This window comes from Rhinichthys klamathensis, unplaced genomic scaffold, assembly GCF_029890125.1.
Source record: "Rhinichthys klamathensis goyatoka isolate OS25496 unplaced genomic scaffold, OSU_Roscu_1.1 h1tg000403l_1, whole genome shotgun sequence".
NCBI lineage: Eukaryota > Metazoa > Chordata > Actinopteri > Cypriniformes > Leuciscidae > Rhinichthys > Rhinichthys klamathensis.
The window spans coordinates 117,929-140,630 of NW_026606904.1; the positions used below are offsets into that span (position 1 = coordinate 117,929).

General features: G+C 37.1%; 2 protein-coding genes across 2 annotated transcripts; one reads left to right on the top strand and one right to left on the bottom strand.

The window, feature by feature from the left end:
• The first annotated feature begins 12,023 nt into the window (after positions 1 to 12,023).
• LOC130070344 (GTPase IMAP family member 3-like) lies at positions 12,024 to 14,053 on the top strand. Its single transcript, XM_056234720.1, has 4 exons — positions 12,024 to 12,115; positions 12,796 to 12,857; positions 12,934 to 13,879; positions 13,989 to 14,053. The coding sequence occupies exons 2-4, from the start codon at positions 12,813 to 12,815 to the stop codon at positions 14,051 to 14,053; spliced, it is 1,056 nt and encodes a 351-aa protein (XP_056090695.1). The 5' UTR covers positions 12,024 to 12,115; positions 12,796 to 12,812.
• Positions 14,054 to 19,485: 5,432 nt separating this feature from the next.
• Positions 19,486 to 21,515, bottom strand: LOC130070345 (GTPase IMAP family member 3-like). Its single transcript, XM_056234721.1, has 4 exons — positions 21,424 to 21,515; positions 20,682 to 20,743; positions 19,660 to 20,605; positions 19,486 to 19,550 (listed from the first exon to the last, which is right to left on the bottom strand). Exons 2-4 carry the CDS (start codon positions 20,724 to 20,726, stop codon positions 19,486 to 19,488), a joined length of 1,056 nt encoding a protein of 351 aa, XP_056090696.1. The 5' UTR covers positions 20,727 to 20,743; positions 21,424 to 21,515.
• Positions 21,516 to 22,702: the final 1,187 nt, after the last annotated feature.

Sequence of the window (22,702 nt, forward strand, 5' to 3'; positions counted from 1 at the left end):
TTTTATATATTGTATATGGTATATTGGTGAAGTAGCCTATAACCTATAGGGAATCCCAAAAATTTATATAGGCTATAGCTATTTATAAATTACGATTGGTATTATTATACAGATGTAAAGTCATTCTGTTGGATACTATTTGTTCCAGTGTAAAATGGAAATGCTTGGCAATTTTATTTTATAAATATAAGCAAAAACTATATGGTGTAACTATGACTATGGCGCGCGCCGCTGTGTGAGAAATAAATAAATAAAAGTGGAACGCAGTGTGTGTGTGTTAAGCTCACCCTACGGTTTTGATATTTGCACTAATAAAGTGTGTAAACATTCGCTCGTTATGGATGAACAAGATAGTGAAAAACGGACGGTAAAAATGACTGAGAAAGCTGTGGAAGAACACTAGTCCAGACAACTTCATGCACGCAGGTATAAGCTATCTCAGCTAACGAGCATGATAAAGCAAATAATTAGTTCACAAAAGTAACTCTTCACTAGAAATTGTGTGAAATGATTTCCAGGCAGTAGGTAGTGGGAGTGGCCTGCGGAGCTGAGCATTGCAATGCACTATGGGGATTGTTGTCTACAATCCACAAGCACTAAAAAGTCATTTTCTGCCTTTTATCGGCCAAGAAGGACCCAAATTAGAAATGTATGCTACTATTCTACTACATATATGACCCACTTTCAATACATATTCATGTCTCAACCGGTGGAATTACCCTTTAAACAGAAAAAAGAAGAAAAAAAACACCATTATTAACCAGTTAATGGTCATTTCAAGTAATCGTTTCTGGTTTTTCCCCAGTTTTTGTTTTCATTCTTTGAACTGGTTCAGAGCCCTCATATTTACATAATAATAATAATAATAATAATTATATATATATTATATATACCTGTTTGCTGTGTAGAGAAGATGAATAGTGTGTTGCTTTTTTTCCCTTAGAAAAAAACAAAAATGGGCCTGGGTGAGGCTGACAGCTCCACAGGTATGTGTGTGCGCATATATTTTAGATATTTATTTGAGAAAAAGGATACATGTTGATTTTATTTTTTATCTTCCACAGTAATTCAGTGTAAAGTGGTCCTTTTCATGTTACACAGGACCAGAGACTAGTTTTCCCTGTGTGCTTATCTGCTGATATTTCACATGGTCCGAAACTGTTTGGATCGTAGGGCTGGAATACATTTTAATTCTTGCTTTTTACCCCTCAGGAAAAAGCCAAATGAATCAGGATGAAACTGAGAACTCCAGAGGTATTTAAACATTTGGTTATATTAAAGTTATTCCATGTATATACATATAGGTGTATAGGTATACATATCTGTATGTATATGTTTGTTTGTTTGTTTGTTTTACAGGGACCAAATTGAGGAGAATTGCGAAAAGGCCATGGAGCCCAAATGAAGTGAATGCTGTCATGAAACATTTCAGAGTCCATATTTCAAAGGGACACCTTGCAACAAAGGCAGAGTGTGAGCAGTGCAAGACTGCAGAGGACCCTGTTCTGAGAGAAAGAACGGCCCAAAATATAAGGGATTTCGTGAGGAACCGAGGTTTGATGTTGAAAAAGAAATCTTCTTAGAGTTCTTCGAGAGATCAGTGTCGCCTTCCATTAAAGGTTGTATCAGCGATTTCAGGCCCAAATATAAATGATCACATTCATCTAATTTTTCCTAACGATCCGCTAGCTGCCCGCTCCATAAGCATGCCGTCCAAAAACCGTGTCTCTGTATGCAGCCTAGGCTCTGAGATCTGCACACAAAAGGTGGGGGTGTTGTGGTTTGAGATTTTGCGGTGATTGGTTGGAACACTGTTTATTTTGGTTTTGAGTGGTTGGTGAAACCCATTGTTTTTGTGTGCAGATCTCAGAGCCTAGGCTGCCTACAGAGACGCGGTTTTTGGACGGCATGCTTATGGAGCGGGCAGCTAGCGGATCGTTAGGAAAAATTAGATGAATGTGATCATTTATATTTGGGCCTGAAATCGCTGATACAACCTTTAATGTCTGTGGGTTTTGTTCTCTAAACTGTTGTTGGGCCAGAAGAGTGTTCAAGACATCCTTTTATTTACTTTTATTAAAACACTGTTTTGAAAGAAATGTACAAATACATGCATTTACTGGAAGGCAATTTAATTTGGTTTTATTTCCAGTGTGTTGCTGAGGTCATTTTGAGGCACACTCCCTCATGCACTTTAGTCCCATAATGGTTAGAGATGCACCGATTACAATTTTCTAGGCCGATTCCGATTTTTCCGAGTTTGACCTGCCGATACCGATTTTAGCCGATTCCGATTTCATTTTTTCTAACCACTTTACAGCACACACAAATATTTATTTTCTATTTTTTTATTTTTATAAAACACCATATACTTCTACCCAAACTGAATAATAAAAACAAGTTTAAATGGGTGAATTTTCTATAAATATTTTTGAGTCTTCTTCATTTTCTTTTCTGACATAGCCTACTCCAGTTCTTGTTAAAACACACTAGACATGCAAATTCTGTGCATTTTGGGCACTTTTTGTGTGAAATCATATTTATTTTGCCCATCAAAAAAAGTGTGCTTTCACTTTAATTGAGTGTGAGCAGCGCAGCAAAAATAGACTCTGTGCCGAAACCGCTTCACTGCTGCTCACGCGACGCTCCTGCTTGACGCTCTGCTCCCGCTCCCGGTGTGATGCATTCACTGATTAACATGCACGCCGAAAAAAATACGCGCCTCTCACGCTTGCGGTGTGAAACGGCCGTAATTCACGAGGTTTTCTACATGTGCGTTCCGTGTGCACGTGTGATGCTGATGTTAATCATGCGGCGCCCGAGTGCGTTTGACCGGTATAAAATCGGCATATGTCAGACTGACCGGCCGATCACGTGAAAATCGGCCAATTCCGGTCCCAAGCCGATCAATCTGTGCATCTCTAATAATGGCCTTATTAGATCTCAGTTGTTGAGCCTTTTTTTACCATTTGCAAAATAAAAATTGCCCTTTCAGTTTAATTTTGTTAGTTTTTATTGGCTGTCTAGTTGCATTTCTTCATCTAATTGCCCTTTAACTAGTCTTCTATGAAGTGTAAAACTTGCTGATCTTTGATCACTGAATTTTCTCCAACCAGGTTCATTTTGCACCACATGTGTATATGTTGGTTGATATAGCAACAGCACATTGTAGCACTATTTCCTTAGGTGTGCGTATTACTTTTACAGGTTTAGTGGCAGCAAAAAGATGCACAATAATTTGTGAATTCACTCTTTAATGTAGAATAGTTGATTTGGTTTAGTATGGTTAACTCTAATACAGGTACTCCTGCTATGTGTGGAGTTAATAGTGATGTCCATTTAAACCCAGTTTGTCCTCATAATCAAGGGTTAGTTAGGTGTTTGTGTGTGTTTGAGAGTGTGTGAGTGAGGTCCAGTTAAACCCAGTTTGTCCTCATAATCAAGGGTTAGTCAGGTGTTTGTGTGTGTTTGTGAGGTCCAGTTAAACCCAAAATGTCCTCATAATCAAGGGTTAGTTAGGTGTTTGTGTGTGTTTGAGAGTGTGTGTGAGTGAGGTCCAGTTAAACCCAAAATGTCCTCATAATCAAGGGTTAGTTAGGTGTTTGTGTGTGTTTGAGAGTGTGTGAGTGAGGTCCAGTTAAACCCAAAATGTCCTCATAATCAAGGGTTAGTTAGGTGTTTGTGTGTGTTTGAGAGTGTGTGTGAGTGAGGTCCAGTTAAACCCAAAATGTCCCCATAATCAAGGGTTAGTTAGGGTTGTGTGTGTGTGTGTGTGAGTGAGGTCCAGTTAAACCCAAAATGTCCTCATAATCAAGGGTTAGTTAGGTGTTTGTGTGTGTTTGAGAGTGTGTGTTTGAGTGAGGTCCAGTTAAACCCAAAATGTCCTCATAATCCAGGGTTAGTTAGGTGTTTGTGTGTGTTTGAGAGTGTGTGTGAGTGAGGTCCAGTTAAACCCAAAATGTCCTCATAATCCAGGGTTAGTTAGGTGTTTGTGTGTGTTTGAGAGTGTGTGTGAGTGAGGTCCAGTTAAACCCAAAATGTCCTCATAATCCAGGGTTAGTTAGGTGTTTGTGTGTGTTTGAGAGTGTGTGTTTGAGTGAGGTCCAGTTAAACCCAAAATGTCCTCATAATCCAGGGTTAGTTAGGTGTTTGTGTTTGTTTGAGAGTGTGTGTGAGTGAGGTCCAGTTAAACCCAAAATGTCCCCATAATCAAGGGTTAGTTAGGGTTGTGTGTGTTTGAGAGTGTGTGTGAGTGAGGTCCAGTTAAACCCAAAATGTCCCCATAATCAAGGGTTAGTTAGGGTTGTGTGTGTGTATGCATGATTCATATGGTTACTGATGTCTTGAACAATCTTCTCTTTTTACATTAAAGGTGCCCTTGAATGTTTTTTATTATTATTTTATAATGTTTCCTGGGTTACCCTTATAATGTTAGTATGTTTTTTAGATAAAAAATATTCATAATTTAGAAATAAATGGCATTTTTCCTAGCCTGCTTTTAGCCTCTGATTTGAACACTCTGTTTGAAGGGGCGTGTCTGCTGTGGGATTCAGTGTAGCCAGCCACTGCTGTGATTGGCTGACATGCTTGCATATGAAATAGCTACGCATTACATGTGAAACTCTCTCCCGAATACTTTTACTACTGCTATTATACGTTTTTACTATAACAGCTATAGAGATTAACGAATCGTGAGATGTTTTTAAAGTATTTAGATCTATTCCCATCCCATAAAATGTTGCCTTGATGAGCATTGAGCAGATGACGGTGTGTTGATCGCGAGAATGAAGATCTTATCATTGCAAAGCAGTTTCTGCACTCTCTCTGCTTTCACCAATGCAAACACGATGATGTAAATACAGTAAGAGCTTCGTTGTGCAGTAACGTGCGTCATTGATTTCATAACGAGTTTGGCAAGTGTCCAGATAAACTCGCGCTGTGTGGAAAGATTGTTCTTTCTGTATATAATTTGTTCACAATTTAAATACGATTATTTTCATCCTACTAAAAGAAACGATGTGAAGCTGATATTTTAGTCACTGGCTTGACTTACTGATGCATAAACAGTATTGAACGATTTTGAGAGAAAGATTACCTGTCTGAACTTGAACAATTACACATCAGAAAGTGTTGCTTGGTAGCTCGATCCGAGGCCAGCTCTGTATTGGCCCAAGTTGAGGAAACAGTCGGTGAAATGTTTGGAAATTTCCAGAGAAAATAAAATTAACCCATTGTTTCTTCAGAGGCTCAGATAAAGGAGCTAAAAAATACTTTTGTGTTCATGTGTACATCCACACTGAGCAACTGCCATGCTTCGGCTGGGCAGTTCCGCCTGGCATTGAGGGCTGGCATTATGCAAATATTTGGAGGCGTACATATTAATGATCCCGACTATTGCGTCACAGTCGGTATTGTGTGGAGAACCGACCGTTTTTCAGGGGTGTTTTTCATAAACGTGAATTAAATGAGAACGCGAAAACAGTCCAGTTTGAGATTCACTCTATGTCATGTCCATGCACTGAACTCTTGTTATTTGACTATACCAAGGTAAATTCAATTTTGAATTATAGGTCACCTTTAACAAAACCCAAACCCAATCAACTGGAAATATTTAGCTTTATTCAAAACTATCTTTAGACAAAACTTCTTAATCTAATGAATAAATTAAGACTGACATTCAAGGTTCAATTATGAAAAATATTTGTGGGTGAATGCATTTGTCAGTGATGGTTAAATAGTAAACTCTCCTTTTGGTTTTTTAATTTCTTAATTTTTAAAGCTAAAATATTTCCGTATTTCACTTTCCTTCTTCTCTCTTTGCTCTTCACTCACTTCACACCTGCTAAATCTCACATTACAAACTCAGGTTAGTTTTCTGAAATCTCTCTTAAAGTTTAAGCCAGGTTGAACAATTGCTGATAATTTCTTGTTTTGTTTTTCTATATGCTGGTATTGAAACAAACTTAAGTGATGTGGCACTCTCATGGGTAAAGTTAGTCCAGGTTATACCAGGTTAGTCCTCATAATTAAGGGTTAGGTGTGTGTGTGTATGTGTGAGATGTCCAGATAAACCGGGGTTGTCCTCATAATTAAGGGTCAGGTGTGTGTGTGTGTATGTATGTGAGTGATGTCCAGATAAACCAGGGTAGTCCTCATAAATCATAATTAAATCAGGAAACGCCCACTCCTGCCCTGTCCTTACAGTGCTTTAGTTTGTCAGGTCTTCATATTACCAGACTGTTTCATTAGAATTAAATTCTGAGCAGTCAGATTTTTACCCCATGCCATAAGGAGCAGTTTAATATTTATTATTAATCTCTATGACAAAGGGAAAGGTGGGTCCCCATAAACCAGGATGGAACTTTTTAGGGGAAAAAGTCTTTATAAACCACCCGTACCAGTATGTGTGTGTGTGTGTGTGTGTGTGTGTCATTCATGAAACGTAAATTTTGCTGCAGCCAATAGTGACTGCGCGACCCACCTCTTCCCAATCTGCGACCCACAAATGGGTCTCAACCCACAGTTTGAAAACCACAGTACAATTGCAAGCACTCTCTGCTCGTTCGTGTTGTTTGAAGACGGTGAGAGAGTGCGCGCGCGCGGCCGGCTCTCTCTCTCGCTCTGCTCGTTCTTAACTTCTTATATGCGCCCAGCAGTAATTCACCGAACAAACAAGGCTTTGGGGGGACAAAAAATTGCGTTGGTGGCCTCGAAAAAATGCAGGAAAACCCCTGTATCAGTTGGCCTATAGCTTTCCCAGCCAGTACAGCCATGTGGGGCCCACATGGGTTTGACGTGGGCTATCTAACTGGGACCCAGCCAGTTTTGCTCCCGGTTTCCATGTAGGCCCCACATGGGTTTGCCCAGATGAAGTGAACACTGCTCAGTGTGCACACTACAGGCTGTTAAATGTAACACTGATCAGTGTTGGAGTTAATGAGATAATTAAGTGATTGAATAATATTGAGCATTATTGAAGACAACTAAAGCAGAATCACTGAAGGAGAAAATCTAAAATTGTAAGCCACCGTTATGGCGATCATTGTTTGCTTTAGTTGGGCTCTTGACCCTTATGTTATTAACTTTAGATTTTGTTTGGCTGTTGTTTCTGACTTATAACTGACAGATAAAAAAAAAAAGAAAAAAAAAGTGATGTAGAGGTGTTGGTTATATTATGCCAGTCATTATTTGAACCTTATGTTTAGTGATTTATGCTGTTGGGTTACAGCATAACTGAGATTCTGCATAAATATCCAGAATTTTAGATATAATATAAATGATTTCTTAAAAGTTGTTCTTAAAAGAAATCTTTCTTTTAGGTACGCCCAGACGTCAAGATTCAGTCAATGCATCTCAACAATGCTGACGAGCAGAATATTCAATTAGCCTTTCGCCGAGCCCCGCCCCCCTTAGTTACTGTTGCTACGTCCGTCAAACAAATGGTTAAGCACGACCAGCGCGACGGATTGCCATGACGGGAAGAGGTATACCTGTGCGTGTCAGTGACCTTTTTTGGATCAATACCTCCGCGATATCCTCCAGATCGAGGCAAAAGGGGTTACAGTATGCAGTGGAGGGATATTCAAACTATAAAAATATGCAATGAAGGAGACACGACTACTATCGAGGCTAACGTTAATGCTTACTGGTCTCAAGCGAAATCTGAGAAACCTGATCTGTAACGTTACCTCACATGCAACCAGCACAGCCTTGAAGATTTTATAAGCTGGTGCAGTGGCCAATTGTTTGGAGTTAGAAATATATAACTCACGTTGCATATTTAGTAATTTTGCCTCAGATACAGGATTATACATTCGCTTTAACAAGCAGGATGTGCATTAAGTTACCACGGCAACCGCTTGCGTGTCATGCTGAATGCGATTTTCATGTTTAAAAACTATAACGTAACTAAACGTGTTTAACTATACATAAGAGAAGGAAAGATGCAGATAATCATACATTATTTAAGGTTATTTCTATTCGTTACGATATTGATATATGAACTGAACTGATGTTGTCAAGTAAGCTTCATGCTTTCCCCGTTGTGAACCTGCACTCCTCTAAACTGTAACGTTAGCCCACAGGTTCTGCACTGCTAGTGACTGCTGCTCATTTCCCCGCGAAAATTTTATGTTAACAACAAACCTTTAGAAAACGTAATTCCTTTGTGGATCCTCTTGATCTGCTTTCTCCATGTTTCTTTGACTAATCTCAGTGTCTCAGTCTCACGCGCGCTGCACGCGAGTTAACCATGTTCATCACATTTAACTGGGAGTGGGGCCGTCCACACTGTTTTATCCATTGTGTGCACCGCTCACGTTGTGTTTTCGGCTTTGGGAACAGAAAGAACACAACTCCTCCAGACAATCTCTCGGGGTGTCTGATTTACAAACGCTGTGGGCGCACCACTTCACCAAGATTCTCTTGCTTGGAGTCAATGTTTGACGGACTTGGTCACATGGTAACGGTTGCTATGATGTGTGATTGGACAATGGCCGTTTTGGGGGAGGGGCCGGCGAAAGGTCAATTAGGAAAAGTAAATTTCATAGACAATTCAGATCATAATTTATTCATACTGCAATGCATGATGGGAGCCAGTAATGAGTTGTGATTGGTGGCAACCACTGCAACATGCATTATTATTGTCACCATTGTTGAGATTCACAGGCTGATTATTGATGTGTGTTTCTAAATAAAATCATTTGAAAGTGTTTTGATCAGAACAATGTTTATGAAATATTTTGGATAAAAAAAAAAAAAACTGATTATCATATGCTGTAGAATCACAAAGTTGTTGCTAACAAGTTAAACCACGATATTGTTATGCGCATCTAATCAGTAAAGCCGGTTCTTTGATTAGTAGTATATCACGTTCACCTGCTTTCAGATGGAAGATATGATGCAGATATGAGTGTTAAATTAACACTCAAGAGTGTTGAAGTTAATGAGATAATTAAGTGATTAATTTAGTGATGATTTAGCATTATTGATGAACACCTGGTGTTAACAAGCAGAATCACTGAAGGAGAAAATCTAAAATTGTAAGCCACCGTTATGGCGATCAGTGTTTGCTTTAGTTGGGCTCTTGACACTTATACTTTCACTTTAAATTTTGTTTGTCTGCTGTTATTGATTTATAACAGTCAAATGAACAAAGAAAAGTGTGATCTGATAGTGTTGTTTATGTTTTGGCATAATCATGCTGTGATCTGAAAAATGAAACTTATTGAGATAGTTTAGTTAAACTCATTAGCAATAGTTCTGTGAATCTACAGCATATGATTATCTTTCAAATGAATTTATTTAGAAACACAGACATCAATAATCAGCCTGTGAATCTCAACAATGGTGACAATAATAATCCTTGTTGCCACCAATCACAACTCATTAATGGCTCCCATAATGCATTGCGGTATGAATAAATTATGATCTGAATTGTCTATGTAATTTACTTTTCCTAATTGAATATTCTGCTCGTCACCATTGTTGAGATGCATTGACTGAATCTTGAAGTTTGTGTGTGCCTATAAGAAAGACTTTTTTTTAAACAATTTTTAAGAAATCCTTTACATTACATTACATCTAAAATTCTGGATATTTATGCAGAATCACAGTTATGCTGTAACCAACAGCATAAATCACTAAACATAAAGATCAAATGATGATTGTCATAATACTACCGACATAATTAGATCACTTTTTTTCTTTGATCGTCTGGTAATTATAACTCAGATACAACAGCCAAACAAAATCTAAAGTTATTAATCTAAGGGTCAAGAGCCCAACTAAAGCAAACAATGATCGCCATAACGGTGGCTTACAATTTTAGATTTTCTCCTTCTTTAGATGCTCAATCATCACTCAATTAATCACTTAATTATCTCATTAACTTTAACACTCTTGAGTGTGGACTCATATACACTCCCAGGAGTGTTAATTTAACACTGGAGTTTTTGCTGTGTACAAAGAGCCGTAGTTCACTGACAAGCTGAGCCATATCGCACTAATATCGCGGATGTATCGTCAGCAATATTAATGCGATATGGCTCAGCTTGTCAGTGAACTACGGCTCTTTGTAGTAAATGCCGCTCCATTTGAAAGCAGGTGAAGGCAATTTTCTACTAATCAAGGAACCGGCTTTACTGACGAGATGCGCATAACAATATCGTGCGATATATCGCCCAGCCCTACTCTTAAAGGGTACCTATTATGGCATTTAAAATGTTCCTAATATTGTTCTTGGAGTCCCCAACAACAGTTTTACAAGCATGCAATGAAAAAAAAACACTTTTGTTGTCTTATAATATGCATTTATTTTTACCTGATTTGCTCACCGACTCCCATATGAATCGTTTAGCGAGTCATTTTTCCAAAACCCGCCTTTGCGTGACGCTAATCTGCGGTGATTGGTCAGATGACCTAGCCAGTTGTGATTGGTATTCTCTCTGGCTTCTACGAGTACGAGCGCAATGAGTGGGCGTATCTTATTCAAATAACTGGTACAAGTGACGTCATAAAGCTAGAGAAAATGCATCGTTCGTCTATCGATTCATATCAGCGACTCAGAGTCGACTCTTACTTTTGAGAGACAATAACTTTGTATACGGTGAACTTTCATGTTTAAAACTTTGCAGGATGTTTTCGTTCACTTAGATCTATGTTACACACTACATAAAGGGCAATTTTCAAAAATCCATAATAGGTACCCTTTAAGTAATGTTTTCCAGTCCACATTACTTGATACAGGAAGTTGAGTCAACAGACTGCATGTTGCATCAATTCATGTTTTGAAGTGTAATAAACTTGACACTATAAGTTGACTCAAATTAACTCAGTCAAAGCAACAAGATGACTTGACTTAGTTAAGTTGAGTCAACTAATTTTAACTAACTTTTTTTTACAGTGTATAACAAACAATAATGTGTTTATAATTAAATGTGTAACCTTTATGTGGAGGTTTAGAAGTCATACTTGGAAGTGTCTTTCCTCATTGCCAGTATGAGAGCAAGACGAGATCTGTATGTGCGGAAGGAGTCAGTCATGATACAAAGGTTAAACAACTTTTACTGTCCCTCTTGAGCAACAGGTGCAGATAAACGTTCAAGATACAGTTCCTGTGGGAATGAGGCATAATGTAAATGACAAAGACAATAGAGACTTTCAGCAACAAAATAGATGCACAATAAAGTGGAGTGAAATTATGAATTTCTGTCAGAGAACTTTCAGTGGCATTCTGTTAACTGATCACTACACAACAAAATCCCCAGTGTAAAATTAACACTGGGGATTTTGCTGTGTGTATTATATATATTGTATTTGATAGTGTATATATTTATTATTTTTTTCCCCTGAGAATCATTTAGTGCATAAGATTGATCATGTTCCTTTAATTTCTGTAAAACACCCTCATGTTGAACATGTTGAGTGCTTAGAAAGCCTCACCACACTATCTTGAATCATCAGCAGTGTTTATTATTTCTATAAAATGATCTGAGATGATGCTGATTCCCCTCGTCATAATTCTCAGGTAATTATTACTCTCATTAAAACCTTTGTATTTTCTTGTATTGAGCATTTTGTATTAACCGCATATACAAAGAAAATAATCCAAAAAGCAAAAATATTCCCAAGAGAAAGGGTAATTTTCTGTCTAGCTTTAAACGCTCTAGAGTCTAGACAATTCTGCAGAATAATTAGGTCAAGGTGTACAAAGTTGCACAAAACGATGATTGGTCAGATCAGAGGATTGCTGAGTCACAGTCTATTTATAAGAAGTGCTGTGAGGTTTTGAAAATTAATCATGTTTCTGTAGCTATGTAAGCTGTATTATAACACATTTTCCCAATTTATTTTTTGTTAATGTTTAAAGATAAGGCCCCAGCCCCGATTGACACTGTTTATATCATGATGACATATAAAATGATAATTCATAATCGTCTGGTGTATTTTTGCCTGTATCACAGTGCCCCCTTCCGTTCTTAAAACAAACAGCGACTCAGCGCGTCACGTGATTTACTGGAAGCCTTTGCTACAAGTGAAAGTAAAGTCATCTGTGTCGTTTTAAGCTCCCTTCTGAGGAAACTCATTTTGTATCGACTACCTTGTGTGCTTCTCGGTAAGTAGGCCTATAACTATTCAGCCATTTATTTTTGTTTAACTGTTCATATCTTAGATTAAAGTTAGTTATTTCGAATTGCAATACAAATACGACTCTATGCAGTTCTAATACTAACCGAAACTTGATATAAGGTATCATTTCTCTTTTCAAGTTGTTAAAAATTAGTGATAAAAGACTGTGTATCGATTTTTTTTATCGGATCACACCAGCATACGACCATTGCATATATATTGAATGGCGTAAAATAGCTGCCGTCGGACTATTAAGAAAATTCGTTGTTAGCCTAATATTCACTTATTTAACTTTATGTCCAGGGGAATATATTACAAAGGAAGTGATTCCTCCAGATGATGTTATGAAACTGAATTGAAATTACTGATAGGCTAATCATAATTTCGTATAAAATTAAATTTGTAGCCTATACAAAACTCAAAACCTATGGCAACATGAAACTAAATACTCCTGCAGCTTATGATCTCTTTCTGGGGTATTTAGTTTCATGTTGCCATAGGTTTTGAGTTTTGTATATGAATTTCATTGTTTTCAGGTCATTGCTTAATGAAACTGAAACAAACTAACAAATAAATAATATATATTATTGTTTTATATATTGAATTGTTTGTTACTTGACTTATTTGCTGTTATTGTTCAATTTAGACTGTTTTATGAATAAAAAGTGGTTTCATCTGTGGAAATGTCTTTGAGCAAAGAGATAAAGGACCTTCAGATGCTGGAAAAGGTGAGTGTGTCTCTGTTTCTTGAATATAAATGAAATAACATATTTTTACAATAATTTTTTTTGTTTTTTGTTTCAGAACACGGTGCTGCTGTTGATCGGTAAAACCGGATCCGGGAAAAGCGCCACAGGAAACACCCTCTTTAATGATCGAGTGTTTGAATCAGTAATGAGCTCTTCATCGGTGACCAGATTCTGTCAGACACACACTGGAGCTGTTAATAACAGGAGAGTGACAGTCATTGATACTCCAGACTTCATCTTCTCCACTCACACTGACTTTGATTCAGACTCAGAGCTGAAGAGAGCTCTTGAATTATGTTCAGCAGGAGCTCATGTGATCCTGCTTATTCTGCCTTTAAGCACTTTCACTGAGCAGGAGATGGATTTCTTTGGTTGGTTTGAGCAGAAGTTTGGTGCAGAAGCTCTCAGATTTACTCTAGTGCTCTTCACTCATGCAGGTCAGAAACACATGAGGACACTAGCAGAAATGATCAGGATGAATCCTCAATTATCTCCTTTTATTAACCGATGTGGTCAGAGATATCATGAGTTTAACATTAAAGCTCCAGCAAACAGTCGACAGGTGACTGAACTCATGCAGAAGATCGACACACTGATATCTGAGAACACAAACTCCTGCTACACACTAGACATGATGCAGGAGACTGAGAGGAGAAGAGAGGAGAGAGAGAGAGAAGAGAAGGAGAGGAGAGAGAGAGAACACAGAATGACATTAGAGAGAGTCAGAATAGAGACAGAGACACGAGTGAGGAGAGATATTGAACAAGAGAGACTGGAGAGAGAGAGAAGAGAAGGAGAGGAGAGAAAGAGAGAACACAGAATGACATTAGAGAGAGTCAGAATAGAGACAGAGACACGAGTGAGGAGAGATATTGAACAGGAGAGACTGGAGAAAGAGAGAGAGAGAGAACAACAGATAGCATCAGAGAGAGACAGAATAGAGACAGAGACACGATTGAGGAGAGAAAATGAAGCCAGGAAGAGTTTCAAACATCTGTTCTGTAAGCAGTTAAAGCTGAAATATTTCAGTATAATTATATTTTTTGCTGTAGTGTCAGGAGGTGTTTCGGTGTGGAGCAGAGACTTTTCACATGGATGTATGTTCATTAGGGGTTTCTTTACTGGAGGATCAGCATCAACTGCAGGAGTTTTCACTGGGATTCTCTGGAGATTGATGGTGAAGAGCTGGTTTATCCGTTCATCTTCTCATGAGCGTCCCAGCGCTGTTAGACAGATATTACTGAAGACAGCTGGTGTTGTGTGTGGTTTATCAGCTGGAGCCGTGATTGGTCACTTTATAGGAGGAAATGAACTTCCTGTTACAGTGTTAGCAGGATTAGCTGGAGCTGCTGGAGCTTTTACTGCAATACTGTGAAGATGCTGATGCTCTACATATCATCATCATTACGAGAGAGTCATTGAATCATTAATGCATACATTACATGTTATTTTGTTTAGTTGTTTAATGTAATAATTTTTTTCAGAATCATTAGAGAACCATGACCTCTATTTAAAAAAATAAAAAAATGCTCAAATTACATATACTCGTGCAGCTCTTTTTTGCACACAAATAGCTCTTAAATTAGTTTTTATGTTGCTTATTTTTGTTCATGGTATTTAGCTGCAACTATATTTTTTGCCAAAAAGACAGAATATCTAAATATTTGACTTGACATTTATTTTAACTACAATTTGGAACTGAAACTGGGAATTGATAAGAATTGGCAACAATAAAATTCAAAAGATGCCAAACCCTTCTAAATTACCCTGAAATGATAGATTAGACTAAACACATTTAAAATACATGAACAAATTATTTTTGGACAACACACTTGAGTTGAAATGAAAGTGAATTACTTTCCATGTTTTCCATTAAAATTATTATTTTATTTAGTATATTAGTCAATACATCAAAATAAATTTCATTTAATAACTTATGCATTTTTTTTTTACATTTATGCATTTGGCAGACGCTTTTATCCAAAGCGACATACATTGCACACATTTTTTACATTTTGTCAGTTCTTGCTTTCCCTGGGAATCGAACCCATGACCTTGGTGTTGCTAGTGCCAACGCTCTAATGTTTGAGCTAGAGGAGAGCCTTTAAGAAAATAACTTTAAAATGTATCTTTAAGTAAAACACAATTAAAAAGTGATTTTTTTTAAAACATGCACTTAAGTGTGTTTAGAAATATTGTGATGAAAGTGTACTTACTTTAAGTTAAGCTTAATTAGATATTATTACAAAGTGCATTTGTAAAAAGTGGACTTAAGTGCGTTTAGAAATATGATCATGAAAGTGCCCAGCCAGCACAGCCATGTGGGGCCCACATGGGTTTGACGTGGGCTATCTAACTGGGACCCAGCCAGTTTTGCTCCCGGTTTCCATGTAGGCCCCACATGGGTTTGCCCAGATGAAGTGAACACTGCTCAGTGTGCACACTACAGGCTGTTAAATATAACACTGATAACACAAGAGAAAGATGATCACATGTTTTCTAAAATAAAAACAGGTTTAGAGAATGCATACAATGGTTTTAAAGAATTTGTTTCGAAGCATAAGCATTATTTTAAAATAGCAGCTTTTGCCGTTCTTGAAGGTGTTCTTGTGGCTGCTTTTGGGGCTGCTTTTGTCTGAGTTTACTGCTAGAACTCTAGTTTTTGATCAGGGCCCGTATTCATAAAGATTCTAAGAATCCTCTCAGAAAACTCTTAATTTAGCTTAAAAACTTTTACGTAGGAGTCTTAGCTTAAGAGCGATTCGGGACCGATCTGAGAGCAACTCTGAGGAAGGAAAAGACAAAAACTTTCATCTTAGTGAGGAGGCGAGGCTGACCCCGTTGCTATGTGTGACACAATCTTTTGAAGACTGGTATTGGTTGGTTGTCCAAGAAGGAAAAAGAGAGTGATTTTTACTATAGGGTCTTCTAAGCCTTCACTTTGAAATTACATGCATAATTTTTCCTATTTTACCGTTCTCACACACACACTCACACATTATATATGTGTATATAAATCCTTTTTTTATTTACCATGCTGTTAATTTCCTATAAAGTATTTGGCTTAGAATGATAAAAAAAATTCCACTCTTTCCAATCACACTGATTGCTGGCATGTCTATTTAAGTGTTGGTTTGAATGTTGGTTTTAATGTAACAAACATGAAATCAAAACCAAGAAGGACGAGAAAGCCGGACTGGACAGAGGAACAGTGTTCACTGTTAGCCCAGTTAGTGGATGAACACAAGGCCATCCTTAAAGGAAAATTCGGGCCGGGTGTCAATCTATAGCGTCTTATTAACTCACTGTCATCTATTGTCTGCAACACATTTCTTCTCCCTCTTCATCGTTCTGCCATTCTCTCCTCTGCTATAGAAACTCTTACGCCTCTTAAAAGTCCTCATCCATACTCCTAACAATTTTGACCTTAAGACCTCTTTTAAGCCCAGCCAGTACAGCCATGTGGGGCCCACATGGGTTTGACGTGGGCTATCTAACTGGGACCCAGCCAGTTTTGCTCCCGGTTTCCATGTAGGCCCCACATGGGTTTGCCCAGATGAAGTGAACACTGCTCAGTGTGCACACTACAGGCTGTTAAACGTAACACTGATCAGTGTTGGAGTTAATGAGATAATTAAGTGATTGAATATGATTGAGGATTATTGAAGACAACTAAAGCAGAATCACTGAAGGAGAAAATCTAAAATTGTAAGCCACCGTTATGGCGATCATTGTTTGCTTTAGTTGGGCTCTTGACCCTTATGTTATTAACTTTAGATTTTGTTTGGCTGTTGTTTCTGACTTATAACTGACAGATAAAAAAACAAAAGTGATGTAATGGTGTTGGTTATATTATGACAATCATCATTTCAACTTTATGTTTGTGATTAATGCTGTTGGGTTACAGCATAATTGTGATACTGCATAAATATCCAGAATTTTAGATATACTATAAAGTATTTCTTAAAAGTTGTTTAAAAAAAATCTTTCTTTTAGGCACACACAAACGTCAAGATTCAGTCAATGCATCTCAACAATGGTGACGAGCAGAATATTCAATTAGGAAAAGTAAATTACATAGACAATTCAGATCATAATTTATTCATACCGCAATGCATGATGGGAGCCATTAATGAGCTGTGATTAGTGGCAGCCACTGCAACATGCATTATTATTATCACCATTGTTGAGATTCACAGGCTGATTATTGATGTCTGTGTTTCTAAATAATTTCATTTGAAAGTATTTTGATCAGAACAATGTTTATGAAATATTTTAGATTAAAAAAAAAAATACTGATAATCATACGCTGTAGAATCACAAAGCGCTGTTAACAAGTTAAACCAGATAATCTCAATAAGTATCGTTTTTCAGATCACAGCATGATTATGCCAAAACATAACCAACACAACCAGATCACACTTTTCTTTGTTCATTTGACTGTTATAAATCAATAACAGCAGACAAACAAAATTTAAAGTGAAAGTATAAGTGTCAAGAGCCCAACTAAAGCAAACACTGATCGCCATAACGGTGGCTTACAATTTTAGATTTTCTCCTTCAGTGATTCTGCTTGTTAACACCAGGTGTTCATCAATAATGCTCAATCATCACTAAATTAATCACTTAATTATCTCATTAACTTTAACACTCTTGAGTGTTAATTTAACACTCATATCTGCGTCATATCTTCCATCTGAAAGCAGGTGAGGGTGATTTACTACTAATCAAGGAACCGGTTTTACTGATGAAATGCGCATAACAATGTCATGCGATATATCGCCCAGCCCTAGTTCTGATCACCCCTACATGATGATTATATTCTAATCATCAATCAGTTTATAGATTCTGATTGCATTTTCTCTTGGTGTTCTCAACATAACAATCTGATACAACTGAGCAGAGAAAAACTGATGTTAAAAAATCAAGAGCCCAACTAAAGCAAACACTTATCACCATAATGGTAAGTAACATCAAACCAAACTATTATTTTCAATAATCATATGTTGATTTCAATAATCAACATTTTAACCTCTGTTAATTTTCAATAAGAACTTCTGCAGACGTCTGACAGAATTAAAGCCAACCTGGTTGGTAATAAGTGAAGCTGGTAATGCTGTTTGTGGAGTTGTTTAATCAGATCTTGAGAGATTTCGTGTATTTTATCTTCAGTTGATTTCATCTAAGGCTGTGACTGGAAGTAGCTCTTGTGTTTCTCTTTTCTTCAGTGATTCTGCTTACTAACACCAGGTGTTCATCAATAATGCTCAATCATATTCAATCACTTAATTATCTCATTAACTCCAACACTGATCAGTGTTACATTTAACAGCCTGTAGTGTGCACACTGAGCAGTGTTCACTTCATCTGGGCAAACCCATGTGGGGCCTACATGGAAACTGGGAGCAAAACTGGCTGGGTCCCAGTTAGATAGCCCACGTCAAACCCATGTGGGCCCCACATGGCTGTACTGGCTGGGCACTTTCATGATCATATTTCTAAACGCACTTAAGTCCACTTTTTACAAATGCACTTTGTAATAATATCTAATTAAGCTTAACTTAAAGTAAGTACACTTTCATCACAATATTTCTAAACACACTTAAGTGCATGTTTTAAAAAAAATCACTTTTTAATTGTGTTTTACTTAAAGATACATTTTAAAGTTATTTTCTTAAAGGCTCTCCTCTAGCTCAAACATTAGAGCGTTGGCACTAGCAACACCAAGGTCATGGGTTCGATTCCCAGGGAAAGCAAGAACTGACAAAATGTAAAAAATGTGTGCAATGTATGTCGCTTTGGATAAAAGCGTCTGCCAAATGCATAAATGTAAAAAAAAAATGCATAAGTTATTAAATGAAATTTATTTTGATGTATTGACTAATATACTAAATAAAATAATAATTTTAATGGAAAACATGGAAAGTAATTCACTTTCATTTCAACTCAAGTGTGTTGTCCAAAAATAATTTGTTCATGTATTTTAAATGTGTTTAGTCTAATCTATCATTTCAGGGTAATTTAGAAGGGTTTGGCATCTTTTGAATTTTATTGTTGCCAATTCTTATCAATTCCCAGTTTCAGTTCCAAATTGTAGTTAAAATAAATGTCAAGTCAAATATTTAGATATTCTGTCTTTTTGGCAAAAAATATAGTTGCAGCTAAATACCATGAACAAAAATAAGCAACATAAAAACTAATTTAAGAGCTATTTGTGTGCAAAAAAGAGCTGCACGAGTATATGTAATTTGAGCATTTTTTTATTTTTTTAAATAGAGGTCATGGTTCTCTAATGATTCTGAAAAAAATTATTACATTAAACAACTAAACAAAATAACATGTAATGTATGCATTAATGATTCAATGACTCTCTCGTAATGATGATGATATGTAGAGCATCAGCATCTTCACAGTATTGCAGTAAAAGCTCCAGCAGCTCCAGCTAATCCTGCTAACACTGTAACAGGAAGTTCATTTCCTCCTATAAAGTGACCAATCACGGCTCCAGCTGATAAACCACACACAACACCAGCTGTCTTCAGTAATATCTGTCTAACAGCGCTGGGACGCTCATGAGAAGATGAACGGATAAACCAGCTCTTCACCATCAATCTCCAGAGAATCCCAGTGAAAACTCCTGCAGTTGATGCTGATCCTCCAGTAAAGAAACCCCTAATGAACATACATCCATGTGAAAAGTCTCTGCTCCACACCGAAACACCTCCTGACACTACAGCAAAAAATATAATTATACTGAAATATTTCAGCTTTAACTGCTTACAGAACAGATGTTTGAAACTCTTCCTGGCTTCATTTTCTCTCCTCAATCGTGTCTCTGTCTCTATTCTGTCTCTCTCTGATGCTATCTGTTGTTCTCTCTCTCTCTCTTTCTCCAGTCTCTCCTGTTCAATATCTCTCCTCACTCGTGTCTCTGTCTCTATTCTGACTCTCTCTAATGTCATTCTGTGTTCTCTCTTTCTCTCCTCTCCTTCTCTTCTCTCTCTCTCCAGTCTCTCTTGTTCAATATCTCTCCTCACTCGTGTCTCTGTCTCTATTCTGACTCTCTCTAATGTCATTCTGTGTTCTCTCTCTCTCCTCTCCTTCTCTTCTCTCTCTCTCTCCTCTCTTCTCCTCTCAGTCTCCTGCATCATGTCTAGTGTGTAGCAGGAGTTTGTGTTCTCAGATATCAGTGTGTCGATCTTCTGCATGAGTTCAGTCACCTGTCGACTGTTTGCTGGAGCTTTAATGTTAAACTCATGATATCTCTGACCACATCGGTTAATAAAAGGAGATAATTGAGGATTCATCCTGATCATTTCTGCTAGTGTCCTCATGTGTTTCTGACCTGCATGAGTGAAGAGCACTAGAGTAAATCTGAGAGCTTCTGCACCAAACTTCTGCTCAAACCAACCAAAGAAATCCATCTCCTGCTCAGTGAAAGTGCTTAAAGGCAGAATAAGCAGGATCACATGAGCTCCTGCTGAACATAATTCAAGAGCTCTCTTCAGCTCTGAGTCTGAATCAAAGTCAGTGTGAGTGGAGAAGATGAAGTCTGGAGTATCAATGACTGTCACTCTCCTGTTATTAACAGCTCCAGTGTGTGTCTGACAGAATCTGGTCACCGATGAAGAGCTCATTACTGATTCAAACACTCGATCATTAAAGAGGGTGTTTCCTGTGGCGCTTTTCCCGGATCCGGTTTTACCGATCAACAGCAGCACCGTGTTCTGAAACAAAAAACAAAAAAAATTATTGTAAAAATATGTTATTTCATTTATATTCAAGAAACAGAGACACACTCACCTTTTCCAGCATCTGAAGGTCCTTTATCTCTTTGCTCAAAGACATTTCCACAGATGAAACCACTTTTTATTCATAAAACAGTCTAAATTGAACAATAACAGCAAATAAGTCAAGTAACAAACAATTCAATATATAAAACAATAATATATATTATTTATTTGTTAGTTTGTTTCAGTTTCATTAAGCAATGACCTGAAAACAATGAAATTCATATACAAAACTCAAAACCTATGGCAACATGAAACTAAATACCCCAGAAAGAGATCATAAGCTGCAGGAGTATTTAGTTTCATGTTGCCATAGGTTTTGAGTTTTGTATAGGCTACAAATTTAATTTTATACGAAATTATGATTAGCCTATCAGTAATTTCAATTCAGTTTCATAACATCATCTGGAGGAATCACTTCCTTTGTAATATATTCCCCTGGACATAAAGTTAAATAAGTGAATATTAGGCTAACAACGAATTTTCTTAATAGTCCGACGGCAGCTATTTTACGCCATTCAATATATATGCAATGGTCGTATGCTGGTGTGATCCGATAAAAAAAATCGATACACAGTCTTTTATCACTAATTTTTAACAACTTGAAAAGAGAAATGATACCTTATATCAAGTTTCGGTTAGTATTAGAACTGCATAGAGTCGTATTTGTATTGCAATTCGAAATAACTAACTTTAATCTAAGATATGAACAGTTAAACAAAAATAAATGGCTGAATAGTTATAGGCCTACTTACCGAGAAGCACACAAGGTAGTCGATACAAAATGAGTTTCCTCAGAAGGGAGCTTAAAACGACACAGATGACTTTACTTTCACTTGTAGCAAAGGCTTCCAGTAAATCACGTGACGCGCTGAGTCGCTGTTTGTTTTAAGAACGGAAGGGGGCACTGTGATACAGGCAAAAATACACCAGACGATTATGAATTATCATTTTATATGTCATCATGATATAAACAGTGTCAATCGGGGCTGGGGCCTTATCTTTAAACATTAACAAAAAATAAATTGGGAAAATGTGTTATAATACAGCTTACATAGCTACAGAAACATGATTAATTTTCAAAACCTCACAGCACTTCTTATAAATAGACTGTGACTCAGCAATCCTCTGATCTGACCAATCATCGTTTTGTGCAACTTTGTACACCTTGACCTAATTATTCTGCAGAATTGTCTAGACTCTAGAGCGTTTAAAGCTAGACAGAAAATTACCCTTTCTCTTGGGAATATTTTTGCTTTTTGGATTATTTTCTTTGTATATGCGGTTAATACAAAATGCTCAATACAAGAAAATACAAAGGTTTTAATGAGAGTAATAATTACCTGAGAATTATGACGAGGGGAATCAGCATCATCTCAGATCATTTTATAGAAATAATAAACACTGCTGATGATTCAAGATAGTGTGGTGAGGCTTTCTAAGCACTCAACATGTTCAACATGAGGGTGTTTTACAGAAATTAAAGGAACATGATCAATCTTATGCACTAAATGATTCTCAGGGGAAAAAAATAATAAATATATACACTATCAAATACAATATATATAATACACACAGCAAAATCCCCAGTGTTAATTTTACACTGGGGATTTTGTTGTGTAGTGATCAGTTAACAGAATGCCACTGAAAGTTCTCTGACAGAAATTCATAATTTCACTCCACTTTATTGTGCATCTATTTTGTTGCTGAAAGTCTCTATTGTCTTTGTCATTTACATTATGCCTCATTCCCACAGGAACTGTATCTTGAACGTTTATCTGCACCTGTTGCTCAAGAGGGACAGTAAAAGTTGTTTAACCTTTGTATCATGACTGACTCCTTCCGCACATACAGATCTCGTCTTGCTCTCATACTGGCAATGAGGAAAGACACTTCCAAGTATGACTTCTAAACCTCCACATAAAGGTTACACATTTAATTATAAACACATTATTGTTTGTTATACACTGTAAAAAAAAGTTAGTTAAAATTAGTTGACTCAACTTAACTAAGTCAAGTCATCTTGTTGCTTTG

What these genes read in the sequence shown, in the direction of transcription:
- LOC130070344 (XM_056234720.1), top strand. Translation starts at nt 12,813, where the DNA reads ATGTCTTTGAGCAAAGAGATAAAGGACCTTCAGATGCTGGAAAAG. An exon ending in ACCTTCAGATGCTGGAAAAG is followed by an intron (nt 12,858 to 12,933) that starts GTGAGTGTGTCT and finishes TTTTTGTTTCAG; the next exon opens with AACACGGTGCTGCTGTTGAT. An exon ending in GAGTTTCAAACATCTGTTCT is followed by an intron (nt 13,880 to 13,988) that starts GTAAGCAGTTAA and finishes TATGTTCATTAG; the next exon opens with GGGTTTCTTTACTGGAGGAT.
- LOC130070345 (XM_056234721.1), bottom strand. Translation starts at nt 20,726, where the DNA reads ATGTCTTTGAGCAAAGAGATAAAGGACCTTCAGATGCTGGAAAAG. An exon ending in ACCTTCAGATGCTGGAAAAG is followed by an intron (nt 20,606 to 20,681) that starts GTGAGTGTGTCT and finishes TTTTTGTTTCAG; the next exon opens with AACACGGTGCTGCTGTTGAT. An exon ending in GAGTTTCAAACATCTGTTCT is followed by an intron (nt 19,551 to 19,659) that starts GTAAGCAGTTAA and finishes TATGTTCATTAG; the next exon opens with GGGTTTCTTTACTGGAGGAT.